The sequence below is a fragment of the Gorilla gorilla genome, chromosome 5 (assembly GCF_029281585.2).
Source record: "Gorilla gorilla gorilla isolate KB3781 chromosome 5, NHGRI_mGorGor1-v2.1_pri, whole genome shotgun sequence".
Lineage (NCBI taxonomy): Eukaryota > Metazoa > Chordata > Mammalia > Primates > Hominidae > Gorilla > Gorilla gorilla.
In genome coordinates this window covers 192,883,521-192,903,235 of record NC_073229.2, presented here as the reverse complement: position 1 = coordinate 192,903,235, position 19,715 = coordinate 192,883,521, and the positions used below count along the sequence as shown (strand labels likewise).

The 19,715-nt window shown below is 49.6% G+C and overlaps 1 protein-coding gene across 2 annotated transcripts in view; it reads right to left on the bottom strand.

The window, feature by feature from the left end:
• SMOC2 (SPARC related modular calcium binding 2) overlaps nucleotides 1–19,715 on the bottom strand; it is a 218,847-nt gene that overhangs the window by 47,118 nt on the left and 152,014 nt on the right. For both annotated transcript variants that reach the window (XM_031012452.2, XM_019030074.4), the window contains exons 8-9: nucleotides 19,463–19,649; nucleotides 9,912–9,994 (exon numbers count right to left, since the gene is read on the bottom strand). In XM_031012452.2, coding sequence (XP_030868312.1) covers nucleotides 9,912–9,994; nucleotides 19,463–19,649 — 270 coding nt within the window. The remainder of the gene's footprint in view (nucleotides 1–9,911; nucleotides 9,995–19,462; nucleotides 19,650–19,715) is intronic.

Below are 19,715 nucleotides of genomic sequence, written 5' to 3'. Positions count from 1 at the left end.
TTTACAAGAATTCTACCATAATATTTTTAGACATAGGGAAAATTTTCCTATATATCAGTCTCCATTTTCCCAGTATTTCAAACTGAAATAAGGTGGCTTTCTTGTTCAAGAGCATTCATCTCAGGGTCATAAACCTGCAATCCTCACAGCCAGGTCTCAGCTCCAGAGTACAGGAGCTGGATCTCTATTGACTTGCCTCTCCCAGAACATTGGCAAGCACCGCCTATGCAACAGGCATGTAATAAATACTTGCTTGCAAAATTAGAAAACAAAGGGATTTGTAATTCTCATGAGAAGGTAAAGCAGAGAAGGCACCATGCAGTCTTAGTATTCTGCCAGCGTTGGGTTTAAAGACATAGGGGAATCACGAAGATAAGCGCTTCCAAGTGAAAACAATAAACATGATTCAGTGAAGAGATGAAATACCGATAGCTAAAGAACGCTCAAGGCATCTGAATTGCTTGGTTTGGTGGAGGGGAGAGACCACAGGCAAATATTACACGCAGGTAGGGCTGTGTGTTCCATGCCTGAGCAACCTGGTGCAGGGGATCTGAAGACCTGAAGGCAGTGACTGCCAACCTCAGGGAGCACAGAGCCCGTGTGTCAGGAACCTTGAGAGAGAGCTGGACAACGGCCTGCAGGAGCACAGTGACCATGACTGGTACATAGAGTAAAAGGGCCACAAGACACAGAGCGTGTAAACTGAAGCTATGGGCTTTCTAACCATGGCAGGCACTGGCTACACAAGGGACAGCTGGCCGTGGAGACCTTCCGACTCCAGGCAGAGTCCCCTCTGTCCAGACTGGCCTCACTGTGGTCTCACCTGAAGTGCACAGCCTCTGAGAAAGAAGGGCGCTTTCAGGAGTACCACGGTGGTTTCCTGCCTGAGTCAGCGGCAAACAGGAAGTGAGACTTGCATTATAGGAGGTTTTAATTTGATTATGGTAGAGCCTCAATCAATTCAGAAAAGATAGGAGGGAAGTCTAAACTAACCACTGTAGGCCAGTTAAAAGCATACTTGTTATTTTTAAGTGTATACCGTACTTGGAAGGCTTTTAAAGTAGTTAATCATTTAGGATAAACTGCTTTAATAGAGTTAGGAATTATTTGCAATAGAATAACAATTGTTTAGAAATTAATTTAATATATTTGATAGTGTTGGAGACCAGTTTGTTCTCAAGTTATTTAAACTGTCTCTGAAATATTGCTTACACTATTAATTTGTCTGGCAGATGCCTTTTTCATGATGAATGTAAATCTAAACTTTATTCCATCTCTCTTCTGCATAATCATAACTTTCAAAGTAACGCAGGCTAAACTGGCCAGAGCTGACTGTCCTGTTGTCATTCAGAATGCTCCCTGCTGTCTTTGGGAATTTTTTAAATGGCACTTTATCTTTAAAAATCTGGCTCTAAAGGAAACCATAAACGAAAACAAGCCACATTGCTTCTAAAATAACTCAACAATGTGCTGTTGCGGTCACCGGCGCTGCTCAGAACTCAAGTTCTCTGATCCGTGCTGAGGGCCATTTTGTGTCAGGTCATAGGTCATCTAACATTTGGTTCTCTGATATTCTAGCAAATTCCTGGGTATTTTAAGATTAAGATATTTATTGTCCTATTATATTGAATAAACAAATAAAATGAAGCCCATAATTTCAGAAATTGGTTCCTAGTTTAGTGGAGTCTGTGGAGCAGTGACTGAAGGGCACTCCAGCTTTCCTGCTATCGCTGTCTCTCCCAGACCAGATGCCCGTGTGCCTGCTGCGTCGAGAGCCCATAGTCCCTGCAGGAGACGATGTCACCTTCCCCGTCGCCTAAGCCGGGCTACTGACGTCCTGAGCGCACCGTCTTCCTGTCTGCATCTGTGCTCACCCCATGCGGGACATTCCTAGCCCTTCCATCGTCATTCCCTGGCCTTGTCTTAACTCTTTTACCACCTCTCCTTGACTCGCCTCTTAATGCCACTACCCGCCTCTCCTCCACTCTCCTCTTAATGCCACTACCCACCTCTCGACTCTCCTTTTAATGCCACTACCCGCCTCTCCTCCACTCTCCTCTTAATGCCACTACCCGCCTCTCCTTGACTCGCCTCTTAATGCCACTACCCCGGCTCTTTGCCATTGGATGCCCAGTGAATTGCAAGCTGCGTGTTGTTACTAATCATGATCGGCTTGTTTGTAGGGCCCAATGCAAAATGGAGCACGGAGGCCTCGCGTTTAAAAATTAATTATTTCATAGTGGTGATAGCACAGCAATAAACCGAGGGTCCTGTTGGAGCCCTGGGCCCTGGGGCGATGGTCCAGGCCACTCCCATGCAGCCAGCCTTGCGGCTAATAACATGCCATAGGACAGAGCCGTTTTCTTGGATGGGAAATAAATGGGTGGATTAAAAATCTCAGATTATTTTATCCCTGGCAGACCCCATAAACCTGGCAATCCATGTCAGCATGCCTCTCAGGGAAATGACCTGTGTCCTGTGTGCTGGAGGCGTGGCCCCTCAGTGAGGTGCTGGACGCGACCCCCGCCTCTCCAAGCAGGCCATCCAATCGGGCGAGACACAGTCCCATGCATGGCGGAGAGAAGAAAACAGAAAATGCGCTGGGGTAAGGCCAGGAGGGGCCCCATCCGTCACAACAAGCAGTTCACATTTAATCTGGAGCCAGGAGACCCTGATGATGGGAAGCAATACAGGCCAGATCTGGGGTTTCCAGACACCTCTTCTTGCTGCATGGATGGGGATCAGAATCTACTTACAGTCTATTTGGAAACTCGCCTGGAGGAAGCAGTGGGGCAGCCAGCGAGATGCAAGGGAGCTTGGAGCGGAGACAGGACTTGTCCAAGCGGATGTGAGTGCGGGACAGGAGCGGAGTGCCCCTGGCCCATCAGAGTCCTAAACTTTTGCTTGAAAGGTCGTGGGAGAAACCATAGCTCCAGCTTCCTGCCCCGTCTTCAGAGTCCACGAATGCAGTGCCCTGGGCCCCTGGGACACCCGTCCTTGGGTGTGAAAAAAGCTCCTGCTCAGCCACGTCGGTGAGAAACAGCCACCCTGCTCGGTTATTCACACTCAGCTGTTGAAGTACCAATTAACAAACAGAAAAAGCACCCAGCACCCTCCTGTACATAATTAGACATTTGTTAGTCTTTCCTCTACATGTTGAGGAAAATAAAACGCCTTTGTTTATTTAATTTCTCTTTTCCTGTTCTTGTTTTTTTGAGAATGATGAATTCCCACATTCCCCCAAACCTTCTCCAATGTCTCCTCACTCTCAAACATGAAGACAAAATATCAGCCAAAAGAAATATTGTAATAAAATCCCACTGAGAATTCTGCTGGCCTTGCTGCAAGAGTAGCCATATCACTCCTTCTTAGTTCTCATCTCTCCTGTGCCCTCTGCAGGGTGCCTCCTGTCCACTTTCTTTCCCAGGAGAAAAGGCAAGTGCTGAGTGAAACGCTCACTTCACCTGCACTTCACCCTGCACCTGCGCGGGCTCCCTCAGCTGCTGGAGGAGCTCCCTGCAACCCCCCCGCGGTGCAGCGGCATCTCAGGATGCTCCACAGACACCGGTTCTTGAAAACCACCTTTTCCCAAACACTTGACTCCTCGGCACCCCTTGTCCCTGCTCTTCCTGTCTTATGACGCCTCTGGGATGGCAATTATATGTGTGATTTTTCTGAGTTTTTATTTGCAGCAGTCTTTTCTCAATAAAACTGATTTAATGGTCCATTTCACTGTTACGCTTCCTAAAAACTGCAATTTTCTTCAAAAGTGTTACTATTCTTATTCATGTGCAAATTTCATATTTAGACATCAAACTTTGTGGTCAAAAAATAAAATAATGTAGATTCAGCTCTCTCTTCCAAGTGGTGCCGTGTGGAACGGTCTCTTGCTGTATCTGGGACTCCCCACCCCTACCCATGAGGCTGAGTTGATGTTCTTTAGGTATCATGCCACCAGACAGCTCTCAAAAGCAGAATGCCAGGTTAAAAATCCTCTCTCACAGACAGCCTCGCATCCTAGCCTCCTCAACACCCAGTCCTCGTCCCAGCCTCATGGGTCATGGAGCGTCTGAGCCTGTGCCCTGAGCAGCTGGTTCTGGTGTGAGTCTGTATGGACACAGAGTGCAGATAGCTCACCTAACTACTCACATCCCCAGAACTGCAGTAGTATGTTTCTAAAGCCTGAAGCTTTGTTCCCAGCTCAGCTAAAATTTAGAAGACTCGTGTCTGTAAATTCAGTCTTTGATCTGACAGCAGGGATCACAGAAGTTGACATTTTTAGTGGACAGAATATTGACACCTCGTGTCACCTTTGCGAGGCTCTCAAAGGCCGCCAAGCGAGGTCCTGGTCGGCTCCCGTCTGCTTTGTAGAAAAGGTAAACACCGAGGTCCTTACATGTCACATGATACCTGGCAGGAACATGTTGCTCCTGGCCTAATTACATTTTGGAAAATGTCCTAAGCTCCACTTAGGGAAAGGTAAGTATCATTTTATGCTCTCTCAGAAAACCATAATTAATCTTGAAAAAAATTAGAATAGTGCTAAAATCGTGTTTGAAAAATCCAGGGGCTGCCTCTAAGGTTTCTACATGAGTCAAAGACTATAATTACGCCAGCAATTGCTTGCGGCCCCACGAAAAAAGATGCTCCTGGCTGTAGATGTGAAGAGACCCTGTGCTGGCTGTAGGTGTGAAGAGGCCCTGTGCTGGCTGTAGGTGTGAAGAGGCCCTGTGCCGGCTGTAGATGTGAAGAGGCCCTGTGCTGGCTGCAGGTATAAAGAGGCCCTGTGCTGGCTGTAGGTGTGAAGAGGTCCTGTGCTGGCTGTAGGAGAAGAGGCCCCATGCTGGCTGTAGGTGTGAAGAGGCCCCCTGTGCCGGCTGTAGGTGTGAAGAGGCCCCCTGTGCTGGCTGTAGGTGTGAAGAGGCCCTGTGCTGGTTGTAGGTATAAAGAGGCCCTGTGCTGGTTGTAGGTATAAAGAGGCCCTGTGCTGGCTGTAGGTGTGAAGAGGCCCTGTGCTGGCTGTAGGTGTGAAGAGGCCCCCTGTGCTGGCTGTAGGTGTGAAGAGGCCCCCTGTGCTGGCTGTAGGTGTGAAGAGGCCCCCTGTGCTGGCTGTAGGTGTGAAGAGGTCCTGTGCTGGCTGTAGGTGTGAAGAGGCTCCATGTGCTGGCTGTAGATGTAAAGAGGCCCTGTGCTGGCTGTAGGTGTGAAGAAGCCCTGTGCTGGCTGTAGGTATAAAGAGGCCCTGTGCTGGCTGTAGGTGTGAAGAGGTCCTGTGCTGGCTGTAGGTGTGAAGAGGCTCCATGTGCTGGCTGTAGATGTAAAGAGGCCCTGTGCTGGCTGTAGGTGTGAAGAAGCCCTGTGCTGGCTGTAGGTATAAAGAGGCCCTGTGCTGGCTGTAGGTGTGAAGAGGCCCTGTTCCGTGCCCTTTAGGGAGAGGCCTTGACCATTCATGAAGTCTGCTGGGTCCACAGAGCTTCCAGAAACACTTGGGTGAGAGGCTGTTTGACCAAAATAAAGACCATTTCCTAGACTGTGTGCCAGGCGGAGGAGCTCTGGGGACCCAGGAGAGGACCCTGGCTTGGGGGACGGGCCAGTAACAGAGGGGCCACGCCCAGGCTCCCCAAGGGGCTCCTCATGCTGCCCCCTCTGTCCTCACGCTGGTGCCATTGCTGAACCACCAACATCAGGACACCCACAGAAGGACAGTGCTGTTTTCACCTGAGCTGGTGGAGGAAGGAATGGCTCCCTGGATACGTCAGACTTCCCCTGCATCTTCCTGACCCCCAGGGCCCAGCTCCTGTGCTGCCTTCGGGGTGGCCTGGACCACAGTGCCTGAGAGTGAGATCAGACTGCACGCAGCGCAGATCGTCACAATGACAAAAACAGGAGCGTTCCTCACCGGTGTAGACTGAAATGAAGCAACGCCCAGAGGAAAGCCAGTCTGCTGATTCGACTAAGATTGGTCCTGAGAATGACAGTCAGCCGGAAAACCGTATCCGAGAGTGAAAGACACAATTGCATGATCAGGAAAGGTGAGAGGAAGCCCTGCACTCTAGGCCATGAAATCACTTATTTTGACTTCACTTTAGATCAAAGTCTCCATTGTAAGTTTTTGAGCCAACTCTCCTCGGCTGATGCTCCTGCCCTGAACCCGCCGGCGACTGGGCCTGCTCTGCTCTGGACAGGTGCGTCTCCCTGCACCTCTGTCTTTCGCCTGCATCTCCTCTCTGCCAAGGTTGTGCCGATGGCCTCTTGCGTTGCCGCGCCGAGGGCCTACGAGCCTGAATCACAAATGGAGCTGGAGCCGCAGCTGAGGCGACCAAGGGACTGTGCTGGCTCTTTCCCCTCTCACTCAGCAGGAGGGGCCCTGAGGACTGACGGAGATCAGGAACCCAGCGCCGCTCTTCAGGTAAAGGCTGGGGTCACCCTCTCCCCACACTGGAAAGCCCATTCAAGACCAGTGCTGCGGGGCCCTAGATAAGCAAAACCACATGGCTAGTAAGTCAAAGCTTACCAGTATCACTTAGCCAAAAAGTCTTCTAGTAGGAAAAGAAAACTGCCTACGTCCTTCGTTCCACCTTGTGGATGCCGGCAACATGGAGGTGCAGTCTCTATCTCCCCAGGGACCCTGTGAGGCACGGGGCAGAGTCCACACCCACACCACACGCTGTGCCCCACCAGGTGGGAACACGCTGGACAGGTGCATGTGAGTGGCCGGCCACCTGGGCATCCTGAGGAAGCCGTCCTGAAGGATGTGTGGGAGGCACAGGAGCTAAGAGAGATGCAGCTCAAGCAGAGGGAAGAATTCCAGCAAGGCTCAGACACGGGAGCCACGTCAGGGCCTGACAAGAGAGCCACAGCCAGGCCTGACACGGGAGCCACAGTGGGTCCTGGACATGGGAACCACAGCAGGGCCAGACGTGGGAGCCACAGCCAGGCCTGACACGGGAGCCACATAGGGCCCAACAGACACACCACGGCCCCGACACAGGAGCCACAGCTCAATGCAAGTGCCTGGTTCTCCAGCCTCACAAGAGGACCTGGGAGGATGTCAGGGGGCTGGGGAGGCTGGAGAGACAGAGTAACCCCGTTATTTAAAACACCAACCAGAGTGTGATCAGAGATGCCCAGGCAAAATAAAGTGAGGTGAACCTATCCAAGAAGAAGGTGTGGTTTAAGAAGGGCTGGTTTAGGAAGGGGTGGTTTAGGAAGCGGTGGTTTAAGAAGGGGTGGTTTTGTGCCTCTTTTTAGAATTTCTGCTACACAGGATGCGATAGTCCCAGGAGGAAACCTATGCAATGAAAGAAGAACCTTCAAAAGCCGAAACGGTGACCCAGTCGTCACTATGTAGCCCCTTAAGCTGGACCTAGATCTCTTGTGCCATATAATAAAATGATGGCCTCCAAAGATTCAATGATCGTTTGCTGCCACACATCTGCTACCTGTCCTACATAAGATGTGAATAAGTATTTGGAGACAAATAAACTGCTCACCCCAAACAAGTGAATTTTGTGTGAAAATATTATCAGCTTTACATGGAAAATAAAGGACCTTCATTGGCAAAACCTTAGAAAAGCAACTTCAAAAGGAAACAGTACCTTTTGAGAATAAAATATATCAGCCTACGTGGGACCTGAAGGATCTTCCTACTCAAATGTTGCTGTGTTATTTTGGAAATAGGTTTCTCCTCTCTACCAGGAACAGCCTCTATCCTGGAGCTATTTTAAGACCTACTTGTTTTTTCCTAATAAGGATAATTATCTCCAAATAATCAAAATAATTAAGTGGTCATGAACAGTGCACTCCCAAACATCTACAGCAACAGCACAAGCTGACCTTTGCACAGTTTGCGTCATGTGGCTTTAATGCCTCAGCAATCTGGTTTTCGTCTGAGGTGTGGGCAAGGAAACGCCGTCTTCATCGTGAGCATCTAACCATCCTTCTCCTCCCGTTTTAGCAGAGAGGAGCATGGTTTCTGACGTGCCCATCCTCACAGTGTGGGATGCTGTATCTCCAAATGGCAACTCTGACACTCAGAGAAGACAATGACATCATTTTTCTCAATATCAAGGACCAGTTGTTCTCACTGGACTAATGACTGTGTCATCTTTAAATCAATAGTCTGGGTCTAGAGTGTAACAGATAAGATTCCACCATGAAAAGGTCTTCCTGCCACGTGCACTCCTGAGAGGCAGCAGAAGCCAGCCTCTGTCACGGTCCCTTTTACCAATGAGAAGCGAAATTGACTTCCATAAACTGCACTCATATCACATGTGTGAAGACCACAGTGCAGCTTGGCTTAGAAGTGATGCAACTGTGTGCTATCGAAAAAAAAAAATAAGTTAAGAGTCTTGGACCCGTCAAGAAGTACACTAGGGGCAAAAGACAGATTGAAGTGTATGTGACAAGGTCAAGACCAACCAAAACCAGGAAACATTTATTGAGGGCTTTCCATGCAGCAAGCATGTGAGAAGTTCATTACGTCTTTTAAGGAAACATCTTGCCCACCAATATTAAAATCGGACTTCAGAGACAAGAGATGACACCAGATAATGGAGGAGGAGAACTCCCTCCTGACAGCGCCATCACGGGGATGGAATTCAGCCAGCAGCTGAGCACAGCCTGCAGACACGGGGTCAAAGGCAAAACACCCTTCACTAGGCGTGCACACGGATGGGTGTGTTTGCACCATCATTATCTCTTCCCCCACCCTCACCTGCGAGATCCAGAAAGAAGCTGATTCATTCAACAGAAAGCAAGTTGATTGCTCACACAAGGACCATACTCTCATTAAAAAAAAATTACTAGAACCAACAGATTCCTCAAACCTGCCTCACAAGGAAGACACTGGGGAGGTACACGGCTGGGAAACCATGAAGAACTAAGACAAAGACAGTTCCTAACAAGCCAGGCCAGTGAGCTGCACGGTGTTTACCAAGAGCTGGCAGAATAGCCATGCTGTGTGTCCCCAGAACCACGTTCCACCCTCTGCTTCCCTGTGTCAACCATTTTCGTTACTCATGTTGTGGAATCGCTATGAACACGTAGCAATGAAAAATGTCTAGACTGTGGATATTCTGCTCTACCTGTCCTCATTTATAAGCCAAACATCTTTACTTTTTACAACTTAAAACCTTTCTATCAATGACAGTACAAATAGTACAGGAAGCACAAAAGTTTACTCATCCGGAATTCATCCGGTTTCTGTGTGAGACAAGATCAAGCACGCACTCTAAACAAAGTACGCTGTAGTGTGATTTTCATGTCTCTGAGACGTTGGTTAAACATACGTAATCTGGAGATATTTAGAGAAAAAAAGATCAAAATGAAACAAATGGCAAGTAGCTTTGAAGCTTCTTAATGATATCAAATTCACCCCATGACGTCTTTTTGTGACTGCATTTTTCAATTATTATAAATTTTAATTCACCTGTTTAATTCCAATATTTCTTTGTAATTAAACTCAATACATACACTCAACTCATGTTTTCTTAAAACCTAAACTTTAGCTTCATGAACTGTTGACTCAGTGCAAAAGGAATGTCAGAAAGTGACAGTGAAATGTAGGTAGAATGAATAAAGGGTTCTTTGGGCTGTGGGGTTCAGGAGCATCTAGAGAGGTTGGGGTGCTGTGTGCTGATCTGATTTGTGAGGGGCCCTTTCTTTCTCTTCCATGTCTGACCTTCCATACACAGCAGCAGGGAGGAAGCCCCCCAGGTGCTCCCTGTGTGGGCTCCTGGCCCCCTGTCTCCCCGCCTGGACTCAGGGCCCTCTGCAAGGAGGTAGGAGGCCTCAGAGTCAGACAGGCCCCCTGGGAAACAGAGTCAGATAAAGTCTTTTTCATTCCAAATTTGCAAGAAACTGCATGGTGGGGACTGTGGATTCGGGCCACACTCGCGGGTGCTGCTCACCTTGTAGCTGGCGGCCCTTGTACAGGTCCCGGGCTTTGGCTGGGTGGGCCCTGGCCGTGTTGTCACATTTCGGCTGCTCATACCTATGGGCGGGGGGAAGGCGGGGGAAGGCGGGGGAAGGAGAGAGAAAACAATGGGCTTGAGACTGGCTGTGGTTTGTCTTCCATTTCTGGAGTGTCCTACCCCAGCATACACCGTGACCTGTGGCTCTGATGCTATGACACCCATGACCTCCTCACTCCTTTCTGTCACCTTTGTGGACATTTGGCATAGAAAGCTATTGCTTGCAGTCAGTAGGAAGAAGCACACTGTGACTTCAATCACACAGCAGGGCCGTCTCTCCATCCCGTCTCTGAAATGAATCTCATCTAGCAGCTCCCAAGCGCCCACACCTCCCCCTCCTCCCGTTGCAGGGTTATATGGAGCAGCGTCCACACCTCCCCCTCCTCCTGTTGCAGGGTTGTATGGAGCAGCGCCCACACCTCCCCCTCCTCTTGTTGCAGGGTTGGATGGAGCAACGTCCACACCTCCCCCTCCTCCCATTGCAGGGTTGGATGGAGCAGCGCCCACACCCTCCCGTTGCAGGGTTGGATGGAGCAGCGCCCACACCTCCCCCTCCTCCCGTTGCAGGGTTGGATGGAGGAAGCACTTGGGTTGTTTCGTCAGAGCAGGAGTGTGTGCACGAGGACAGAGGGTGTGACCACTACCCCCACCCCACCCAAGGAAAGGATGCAAAGGACTTCAGGATTTAGATTCCTGTAGCATCAAAGGCCAACTCATTTCCAATCCACCTCGTGAAGCTACGGAAGTCTGCCTCAGTGTTAAAAAAAAAACCAACTCTCTGGTCCCACTTAGCATCAATGACAATACTGCAGGTTAAGTCCTGAACAGACAGGGCTGACATCCAAGAGGGCAGGTGCCCTGGCTGCTGCGGTTGCAGAGCTCGTGGGAGCAAGTGGCTCTGTGGTACTACTGAATTGGCAGTGGGAACCAGGGTGCCTGTCCCTAAGGGTGTCAGATTCAAATCTGGTAAACAGCTCATAAACACTGCCATATGCATGCCGTTCAGCAGCCCTTGACCAAGGCCTGCTTTGCCTGGGTTTTATCCTTGTCCTGGGCGTAGGGCAAGGAGGAGACCCCTCCCACGCAGACCACCAGCCTCATCCAGTGGAGGAGGTGGACATTTAAACAGAGTGCGGGCCACCATGAGAACCTGCCTCCCGGAGCCCCCACCCCCAAGGAGGACAATCTTCCGCACGCAGAAATCCTTCACCGTGGCTTTCACCAAGAAGTAGGGCTTCTCACCAGCATGAAGGAGATGCCGGGGAGGTGCGTTCCCGGGAGATGGGAGATTCCTGGGTCAGCGCACCCACCACCCCTTTCTGTGGACTCGCAGGACCCCAGACAGCCCACACCAACCTTCCTCGCTTCCCCTCCACTCAGCTGACCTCATGCTGCATGGCGGCTCCCCAGCCCCCTGCCCCTCCCATCCATGAGTCAGGCACGTGGAATCCTTCGTGGCGGCCTCCTCAGGCCCTGGCAAGTGACACACTGGGAGACGCAGTGCCCGCCAGCACCATCATGGGGCACAGGTGCAGTCTTGGGGCTCCAGAAAGACTCCTTGGAAAATGAAGAAGACAAGCAGGAGGCCAGCAGGAGTCCAGCAGGAGGGTGTCCGGCCCGGAGCCCTGAGGTTGTCAGGAGGCCAGCGTTCCGCCAGTTCTCATCCTCTCCCTCTGCCCTATTTTCTTTTTTCATTCTTAAAGAAAGGGCTACAAGATCCTATTTACTTCACAGAGATCACTTTAGGTTCTATTTTTTTCATTGCTTACATGCTTTTCAGCCATAGAAAATAAAATGAAATTTCTCTCTAAAGGGACATATTTAAAGTGTTCTAACAGAGGCCCCAGAGAGTCCAGCAGTCCCAGTGAGAGGACCCCACCCAGCTGTCGTAAGAGTCAGGAACCGCACACTCCTGCCGCCCTTGGCCCTGAATAGCCTCTTTGATACCAGAAAACCTGCCACCCCAGTCACACAAACTTAATATATCTTTTTGAAATATTGTTTTTGAAATTAAAGTCTCTGACACACTCTGGCAAACAGTTAAGCTATCACATTCTAACCCAAAGCCATTAACTCATATTCTTTGAAAATGTGGGGGTGGGGGTCAGCTCCAAGAGGTCACAAGAAAGGTGAACTCAGTAAAGGACCTGTTACCCAGCCAGGTGTCTCCTAATGCAGCTGCTGCTGCGGCCAGCAGGTGAGAAGTAAAACATTCACCCAGAGATGATGTGTACAAGAAGCTGGCTTCCTGACGGATTAGTAAGGTCTTATTTTTACTTATGCAGGTTAAATTTGTAGAACTAGGGCACTCTGAGGGCTGAAAGATCTTCACTTCAAGCTCTGGGTCAGTGTCTCGGGGGCCGAATTGAGACCTACGTTAGAATGGACCCTTCCTACCCGAGGGCTTATGAAGGGTGAGCTGCAAAAAGCCAGGCGAATGTCCCAGCTCAGAATGGATGACGTAGACTCTGAGGATAGAGTTCCAGCCCTTAGGGGCCATCTTGCTTCTCCGAGTATCAGAGGGCACACCTCCTTAGAGCCCTGGACTGCTCTGTAGTGTTAGAAAAAGGAAGTGTTAACATGAACTCTGTTGTGCCCCTGAAGCCCTTCAGGATCAGTACCTGTATCCTTCACACGGGTGGCACGAGACTAGATCATTTCTTACCCTCATTCCAAATCTCCTAGCTTCGAAGCAATCAGGAAGCCAGCCACCTGGACAGGCATTTCGGTTTTGTTCCACATTTGGGATAGAGGTATGTTGCAAATCCTATCACTGATGCTAATATAAAAATATATATTTACATGACAGTATTCTGCTTGTTTTAATGAGTAGTGTGAAATGCCCATGACTTGCAGAATTGACAATCTCAGGAGAGGAGAAAGAGGAGAAATAAGTCCGTTAATTTCAGCTTTGTCATCCATCACTATTCTTTTCAATAGGTTTATTTTAACTTATTTGTATAAGGAAAAACACAAATGTCTCTTCTCTCATTGCCCATCAGATACCAGGTTCTCTGCCAGGGAGAAATGCAGTCCTATGCCCACACAATCCCCTGCACACCCCACTGAAAGACACGCTCCGGGGTTGGGGAACAGAGGCTACACACCTCATTGAGAGACATGCTCTGGGGTCGGGGAACAGAGGCTTCCCAGATGTGAGGTAGGAACAGCCAGCAGTTGGATGGCAGACAGACAAAGGCTTCATCAGCCTCTCTGTTCTGGGCATGAATGCAGAATCTGGCCATCAGCCTGACTCAGCTCAGTCTGATGGCCCCTTCCCATTCTCTCCTCACTACTGTTAGTGGCTGAGGGGAAACTTGCCCCTCGGCTCCCACCTGGACTCTACCATTCATGGGGGCCTGCACTCATGACAGGTGCTTGGACCCCTCCTTCTGGGATCTGCAAACAATGACGAAGATGCCAATTTTGACACAAAAGTCAGGGGCACTAGGAAGGGCTGAAGCCTCTGCCCCTCCTCATATCTCCTTCTAAGTGATGGGTCCAACTAGAAACTGCACCAGAGCAAGCTGCCCCTGCCTCATCTGGGCAGAGTGGCATGTATCTGTGGTCCTTGGGATGAGTCTGCCACAAAACTAATGCCTTTTAATTCTCATGCATGGTGACATGAGGATAAGAGAGGTCACATATTAAAGACGATGCAATTTATGTTTATAGCTTCTTACTGTTATTGGATTATTAAATGTTTCTTCCCCATCAGGAAATTTAGAGGATGATTAAAGAAAACAAACATCTTAATTGCCAACCCAGGTATAAATCAAAACTATAAAGTATCTCCCTGGGGCTGCTTATTTCAGAAAATTAATAAGAAAATTGCGCTGATGGAACAGAGGGCATTTAAATAGAAATGCGACCTGGTTACTCAATAATGGCAGAATCACTCGGAGATGAGGAATGGTGAAGCTGGCTGTGGCTTATCACATACTGCCTAATATTGATTATTTTGCCTGGTGCCCAGAACCCATGTCTCCCTAGGCGATCAATTCAAACCAGTGTAAACCAACTCAATTTTTCTTGCCAGCAGTGGGTTTAGCCATGGACATATGATCTAATTCTGACCAATGATCCATGAATTAAATTTGCTAGCAGAATTCTAGGGAAGGGATTTTTGGCTCCAAAGAAACAAAGAGATGGGCTCCTGTGTCCTCTGAGCACTGTGGCATCTGGATGAGATGTCCGGATCTGTTGCAGCCATCCTGTGACCAAGAGGGGAACCTGCCTAATGGCCAAGAAAACAGAATGAGGGTGTCAGGGCGGCTTTGGGAGAGGGAATGTCCTTGGCAACATTGCCAGATGACAGCCTCAACAGAGGCTGAGCCTGCTCCACTGCTGTGCCTCTTAGGGAGATCATGCCATCTCTGGTCATTTATATTCATTCATCAGTTTCTCATCTCACTACATGAAACCAAAAGCTTCCTAACTGATACACCCCACCTTTTGATAAAAACTGCACTGGGTTCTGGGGCTGGGCCCTCAGTGGCATTCACCCTCTCTGACCAGGCTGGCCTTCTGCAGGCTTCCTTGCTCCCCCACCAACTTCTTGAGGTCTTGACTCTGACGTCAGCATTTCAGGGAGTCGCCCCTGCCATTTCCTTCAAGCTGTGCCCCATCCCAAGTCCCTCTTGTGGATTATTGGTTTTTTTTTTTTTTCCTCCAGAGCATTTGACATTATACTACATGTTTACCCATGTCTGCTAAGCCACATGTTTGCTCATGTCTGCTAAGTGTGATGTGTTTGGCTTATATCTGCATCCTCCCATTATCATGCAGGCTCCGTGGAAGCACGGACTGTACCTGTTTTGTTCACTGGTGTATCCCCAGCTCCCAATACAACGCCTGGAACATTGAGGGCATTCACATGTTTATTGAATAAAAGGTGAATGAATAAATGTGAGTGTTTTTCAGGATTGTTGAGAGATTGTATCACTCCTCTGCTAAACTGTCCCAGCAGCTTCCCAGGGGAGCTGAGACGTGACAGATGTTCCAACCCCATTGTGAGTGGACCCACTCTGTTCTCTGGCTTCCACCAGCTCTCTAGCTGCTCCCCATCTGCCCCGCCCCTATGACACCCCCAGTATTAATCTGTTCTCATGCTGCTGTAAAGAAATACCTGAGACTTGGTAATTTCTAAAAAAAAAAAAAAAAAAAAAGAGGTTTAATTGACTCACAGTTTGGCATGGTTGGGGAGGCCTCAGGAAAATTACAGTCATGGCAGAAAGCAAAGGAGAAGCAGGCACCTCTTCACAAGGCGGCAGGATGGAGTGAGTGCAAGCAGGGGAAATGTCAGACACTTATGTATAAAACCATCGGATCTCATGATAACTCACTCACTATCACGAGAACAGCAAGGAGGAAACCACCCCCATGATCCAATCACTTCCCACAGGGTAGGTCCCTCCCACGACACGTGGGGATTATGGAAATTACCATTCAAGATGAGATTTGGGTGGGGACACAGCCAAACCCTGTCACTCCCCATTCAAACACACCAGACTCATCTCTCCCAGGACCTGCCCTCTGCCTGAAACAACCCTCCCCAGCCACTGTGGCTACAACTACCTCCAGCATCACGGCCCTAGAGAGGCCTGTGCCGGCACCCTGACCTGCCCTCCCTGGGCCCAGCCCTGGTCTTGCCCCACCACCTCTACCATCTTTGTGTCTACCACCTGTCTAACTGTTTGCACGAGGAACCAGACCCTGCAGGCTGCCTCCCCTTCCACTTTTGTAACAAAATCAAGACTTTCTTAGCCACAGACACTGCTCCATGTGGCTGTGGGTGCCAAGGGGGCAATCCTAGTCCTGCCCTGGGTGCTGAAAAAGGAACCACAACAGGTCCCTTCCCCTTTTCTCCCCAGTCCAAGGCAGGTCTGGGTCTGGGCGTTCAGTGATATTCCAGACAATTAGTGTGAGGGGAAACCACCTCAGGTGGGTGGGGAAGGATTTTCTCTGCTGACAAAAAGAAAAAGTCTTTCTCGAAAATACATTATCACTGTGATGCCCTAACAGCTATAACATGAACAAGCCGCAAAGCACACCAGGAAGAAGAAGACGGCAGAACAGACCAAAACAACAACAACTGCCCCCACCAACGACTTATAACAATTATGTCTTTGAACCGCTGAAATAATCCAGAACTTCCCTGTCTCCAGAGAGTCGAGTGAGAAGTACATTTTGAGACTAGGTAAGTTTGAGGGCTTTCTGTTGGCAGCAAGGGACAGCAGTTCTGGGTCCGAAACCCCCCTGGCAGAGTGTAAACCGCAGGAGAGGTGGGGCCTCTCCTCTCTTATTCAATGCTATTTCCTCAGTCCCTGGAAGAGGGTTTGAATGTTGTTGATAATCAGTATTTGTGCTGAATGAATGAATAATAATAAAGGTAAAATTACATGCAGAATCGAAGGAGCTGTCTCCATTTGTTAACTTTCCTGTTCTTTCTGAAACTCCAAAAAGATGGAGCTGCCCCCTTCTGTAGGCAGAAATAGGAAACAGGAGAGCCAGAGACTTTTCTTTCTGCCATGACAGCGGAATGAAGCCCAGGCAGAATGAAACCAGCATCGATGGACGGGAAGAGAGGGGTTACTGTGTTTCTAGCCTATCACAATAGTGGATGTTGGCAGGTTCTTCAGGCACAGCGTAGTAAATGCTGATCTCATAATTTCAGAGCCAGTTTGAGGAGCTCTGGGTTTGACAGCTTAAAGATTTTCATTGGCGTGTGTAAAATAGCATCTGCCAGCGGTCTCCACCTCTGCTACAGGGGCCTCACTGGGGGCTGGGGCTGCCCCAACTTATATGCACAGTAAACCAGCCAGAGCTCTAAGATACGCAGAAACATTGCTTCCAAGAAAGGTTTCTTAGAAAACAGTACTCCCTATATACCTAGGCACAGAAACTAAAAAAATAATAATTCTCATACCAAAACCTTGAAAAGGTTTATGTTCTCTTCAAGCCCTGCGGAGCACATGGGTTTGAACCAATCCCCCATATCAGCCCCGCAGAAGCCAAGCCTCAGCCGCTGGCCTCAGCACCCCTGTGCAGTGTCGGCTGAGTGGGGTGTCGAGAGCAGGCGGTCAGCCAGGGTGGCTGGACGGTGGAGCGCTGGCCAGGAAGGGGCAGCACTCACGCCCCAGCGTCATCACACTCCACAAAGCAGGACTCCCACCGGGCCAGACGGTGATGGGTGGACCCGATCTTGGTGAAGCAGGCATTAGTCGGCTTGAGCCCCTGCAAACTACACAGTTTCCCCCACAAATGTCTACTGGTGACACTTGGTGACAAATTTGGAAAACAGTTTAGGAAGCGTCCAAATGCTCATGCCTAAGCATTAAAGGTGACATCAGTGGCTACATTTGATAACATTTAAGAGATAATATTTTCATATACTTTAAAACTATTTTTATATAAATCTAGGACAAATCGAAGTCAAATTCATGTTACAAAGAGCTGCAAAACCATTTCTACTCACGGTTATACAATTTCCATGAACACACAGCTCTTGTTCTTCAGGAGCTACTGTGAAAACCCTCACGTTGCTACAACTCACACAAAACTCGAGTGAACAAGTTGTTTTTGTATTTTAGACCCTCGAATAACTTTCATTGCCCTTGTCTTTAGCACAGCCTCACTTTTTCTAAAAGTGGTAAATTCGGGGCACACATATGTGAATACCATAAAAAGCCATCTTGGACAATCGGTTCTTTTGGTTTATGAAATGCTAAGCTCCCTTTCCCAAAACCAGGAGCAGAAGGAAGCTGCCACTGGTATTTGATGCCGTCCACGTTTCCACCCTGGCACTGGGTCCCAAAGCCACCTTTCAGATTCCGTCCGGCGTGAGTGGGGCAGAAGAGCCAGCGCTGCCTGTGAAGGCGAAGCTACTGCTGCTTCCCAGCTGCCACTCGGGTGCTTTTGGAGGCCATCAAAGAAATGGTTTCCTCCAGTTTCCAACAGTTGAAACTACTATTTTTTTTTTTTTTTTTTTTTGAGGCAGAGTTTCGCTCTTGTCGCCCAGGCTGGAGTGCAATGGTGTGATCTTGGCTCACTGCAACCTCCGCCTCCCGGATTCAAGCAATTCTCCTGCCTCAGCCTCCTGAGTAGCTGGGATTACAGGCATCCACCACCACGCCCAGCTAATTTTTTGTATTTTTACTAGTGACAGGGTTTCACTATATTGTCCAGGCTGGTCTCAAACTCTTGACCTCAGGCGATCCACCCGCCTCGGCCTCCCACGGTTCTGGGATTACAGGCGTGAGCCACCGCGCCTGACCAAGCCACTGGCTTTTATAGGCAGCTCATGCACGAGAGCAGAGGATCACCCAGCGTTGGGTGATCGCCACTTGGAGTCCCAGACCATCCAGGTGAAGAGGTGCAACACCCACAGCTGATGGACAGACTGTGTGTGTGTGTGTGTGGAGAGTATGTGAGTGTGTGTGAGTGTGGATGTGTGAGTGTGGGTGTGTATAAGAGGGGAGTGTGTGAGTGTGGGAGTGTGTTGGGGTATGTGTGTGTGGATGAGTGTGGGTGTGTATGAGTGTGTGTGGGGGGAGTGTGTGAGTGGGTGTGAGTGTGGGGATGTGTCGGGGGAGTTAGTGTGGGTGATTGTATGAGACTGTGTGTGACTGTGGGTGTGGGGGGCATGTGTGTGAGTGTGTGTGGGGTGAATGTGTGACTGTGGGTATGTTTGTGTGAGTGTGTGTGTGGGTGTTTGCGGGGATTGTATGAGTGTGGGTGTGTATGAGTGTGTGTGAGTGTATTAGTGGTTGTGTGTGACTGTGGGTGTGTGTGTGTGAGTGTGGGGGAGTGTGTGAGTGTGGGTATATGTGAGTGTGGGTGTGTGTGGGTGTGAGTGTGGGTGTGTGGGGGGGTGTAGGGGTATGAGTGTGTGTGGGTGTGTGGTATGAGTGTGTGAGTGTGGGTGTGTATGGGGGTATGAGTGTGTGTGAGTGTGGGTGTGTGGGGTATGATTGTGTGCGGGTGTGAGTGTGGGTGTATGAGTGTGTGTGGAGGGTATGAGTGTGTGTGAGTGGGTGTGGGGGGTATGAGTGTGAGTGTCAGTGTGTGTGTGAGTGGGTGTGTGGTATGATTGTGTGCGTGTGAGTGTGGTTGTGTGGGGGGTATGAGTGTGTAACAGTGTGGGTGTGTGGTATGAGTGTGTGTGGGGGTGTGTGAGAGCGTTGGTGTGTGTGGGAATGAGTGTGTGGTATGAGTGTGTGTGGGTGTGTGAGAGCGTGGGTGTGTGTGGGTATGTGTGTGGTGTGTGGGTGTGAGAAACCATGGGTGTGTGTGTGTATGAGTGTGTGTGTGGTATGAGTGTGTGTGAGAGCGTGGGTGTGGTGGGTATGTGTGTGTGGTATGAGTAAGTGTGAGTGTGTGTGTGACTGTGTGTCGGTGTGTATTGGGGGAAGCGGGGGTTCTGCTTTCCTGGCTTCCACACCCCAAAGCCTCCCATGGTCCCGGGGGGGTGGGTGCACCCTATTTACCTTGTGGATGTGCCGGGAATGGGGCGCCCCGTGTCCACCAGGACGCACCAGCAGTACCCCGTGGAGGGGTGGCACTGCACTGGCTTGTAGAGGCCGCCGTGCGCACACTCAGGGATCACCACATTGTCGTTCTTGGGCTGCTTGGCTTCCTCCAGGGCAGACTGGTGCTCTTGGTCACAGGATGACACTGCAGGGAAGAAGAAGGCAAAAGGTGAGCAGGATCCAGGGACGTCGTCCCACATGCAGAGCTCCT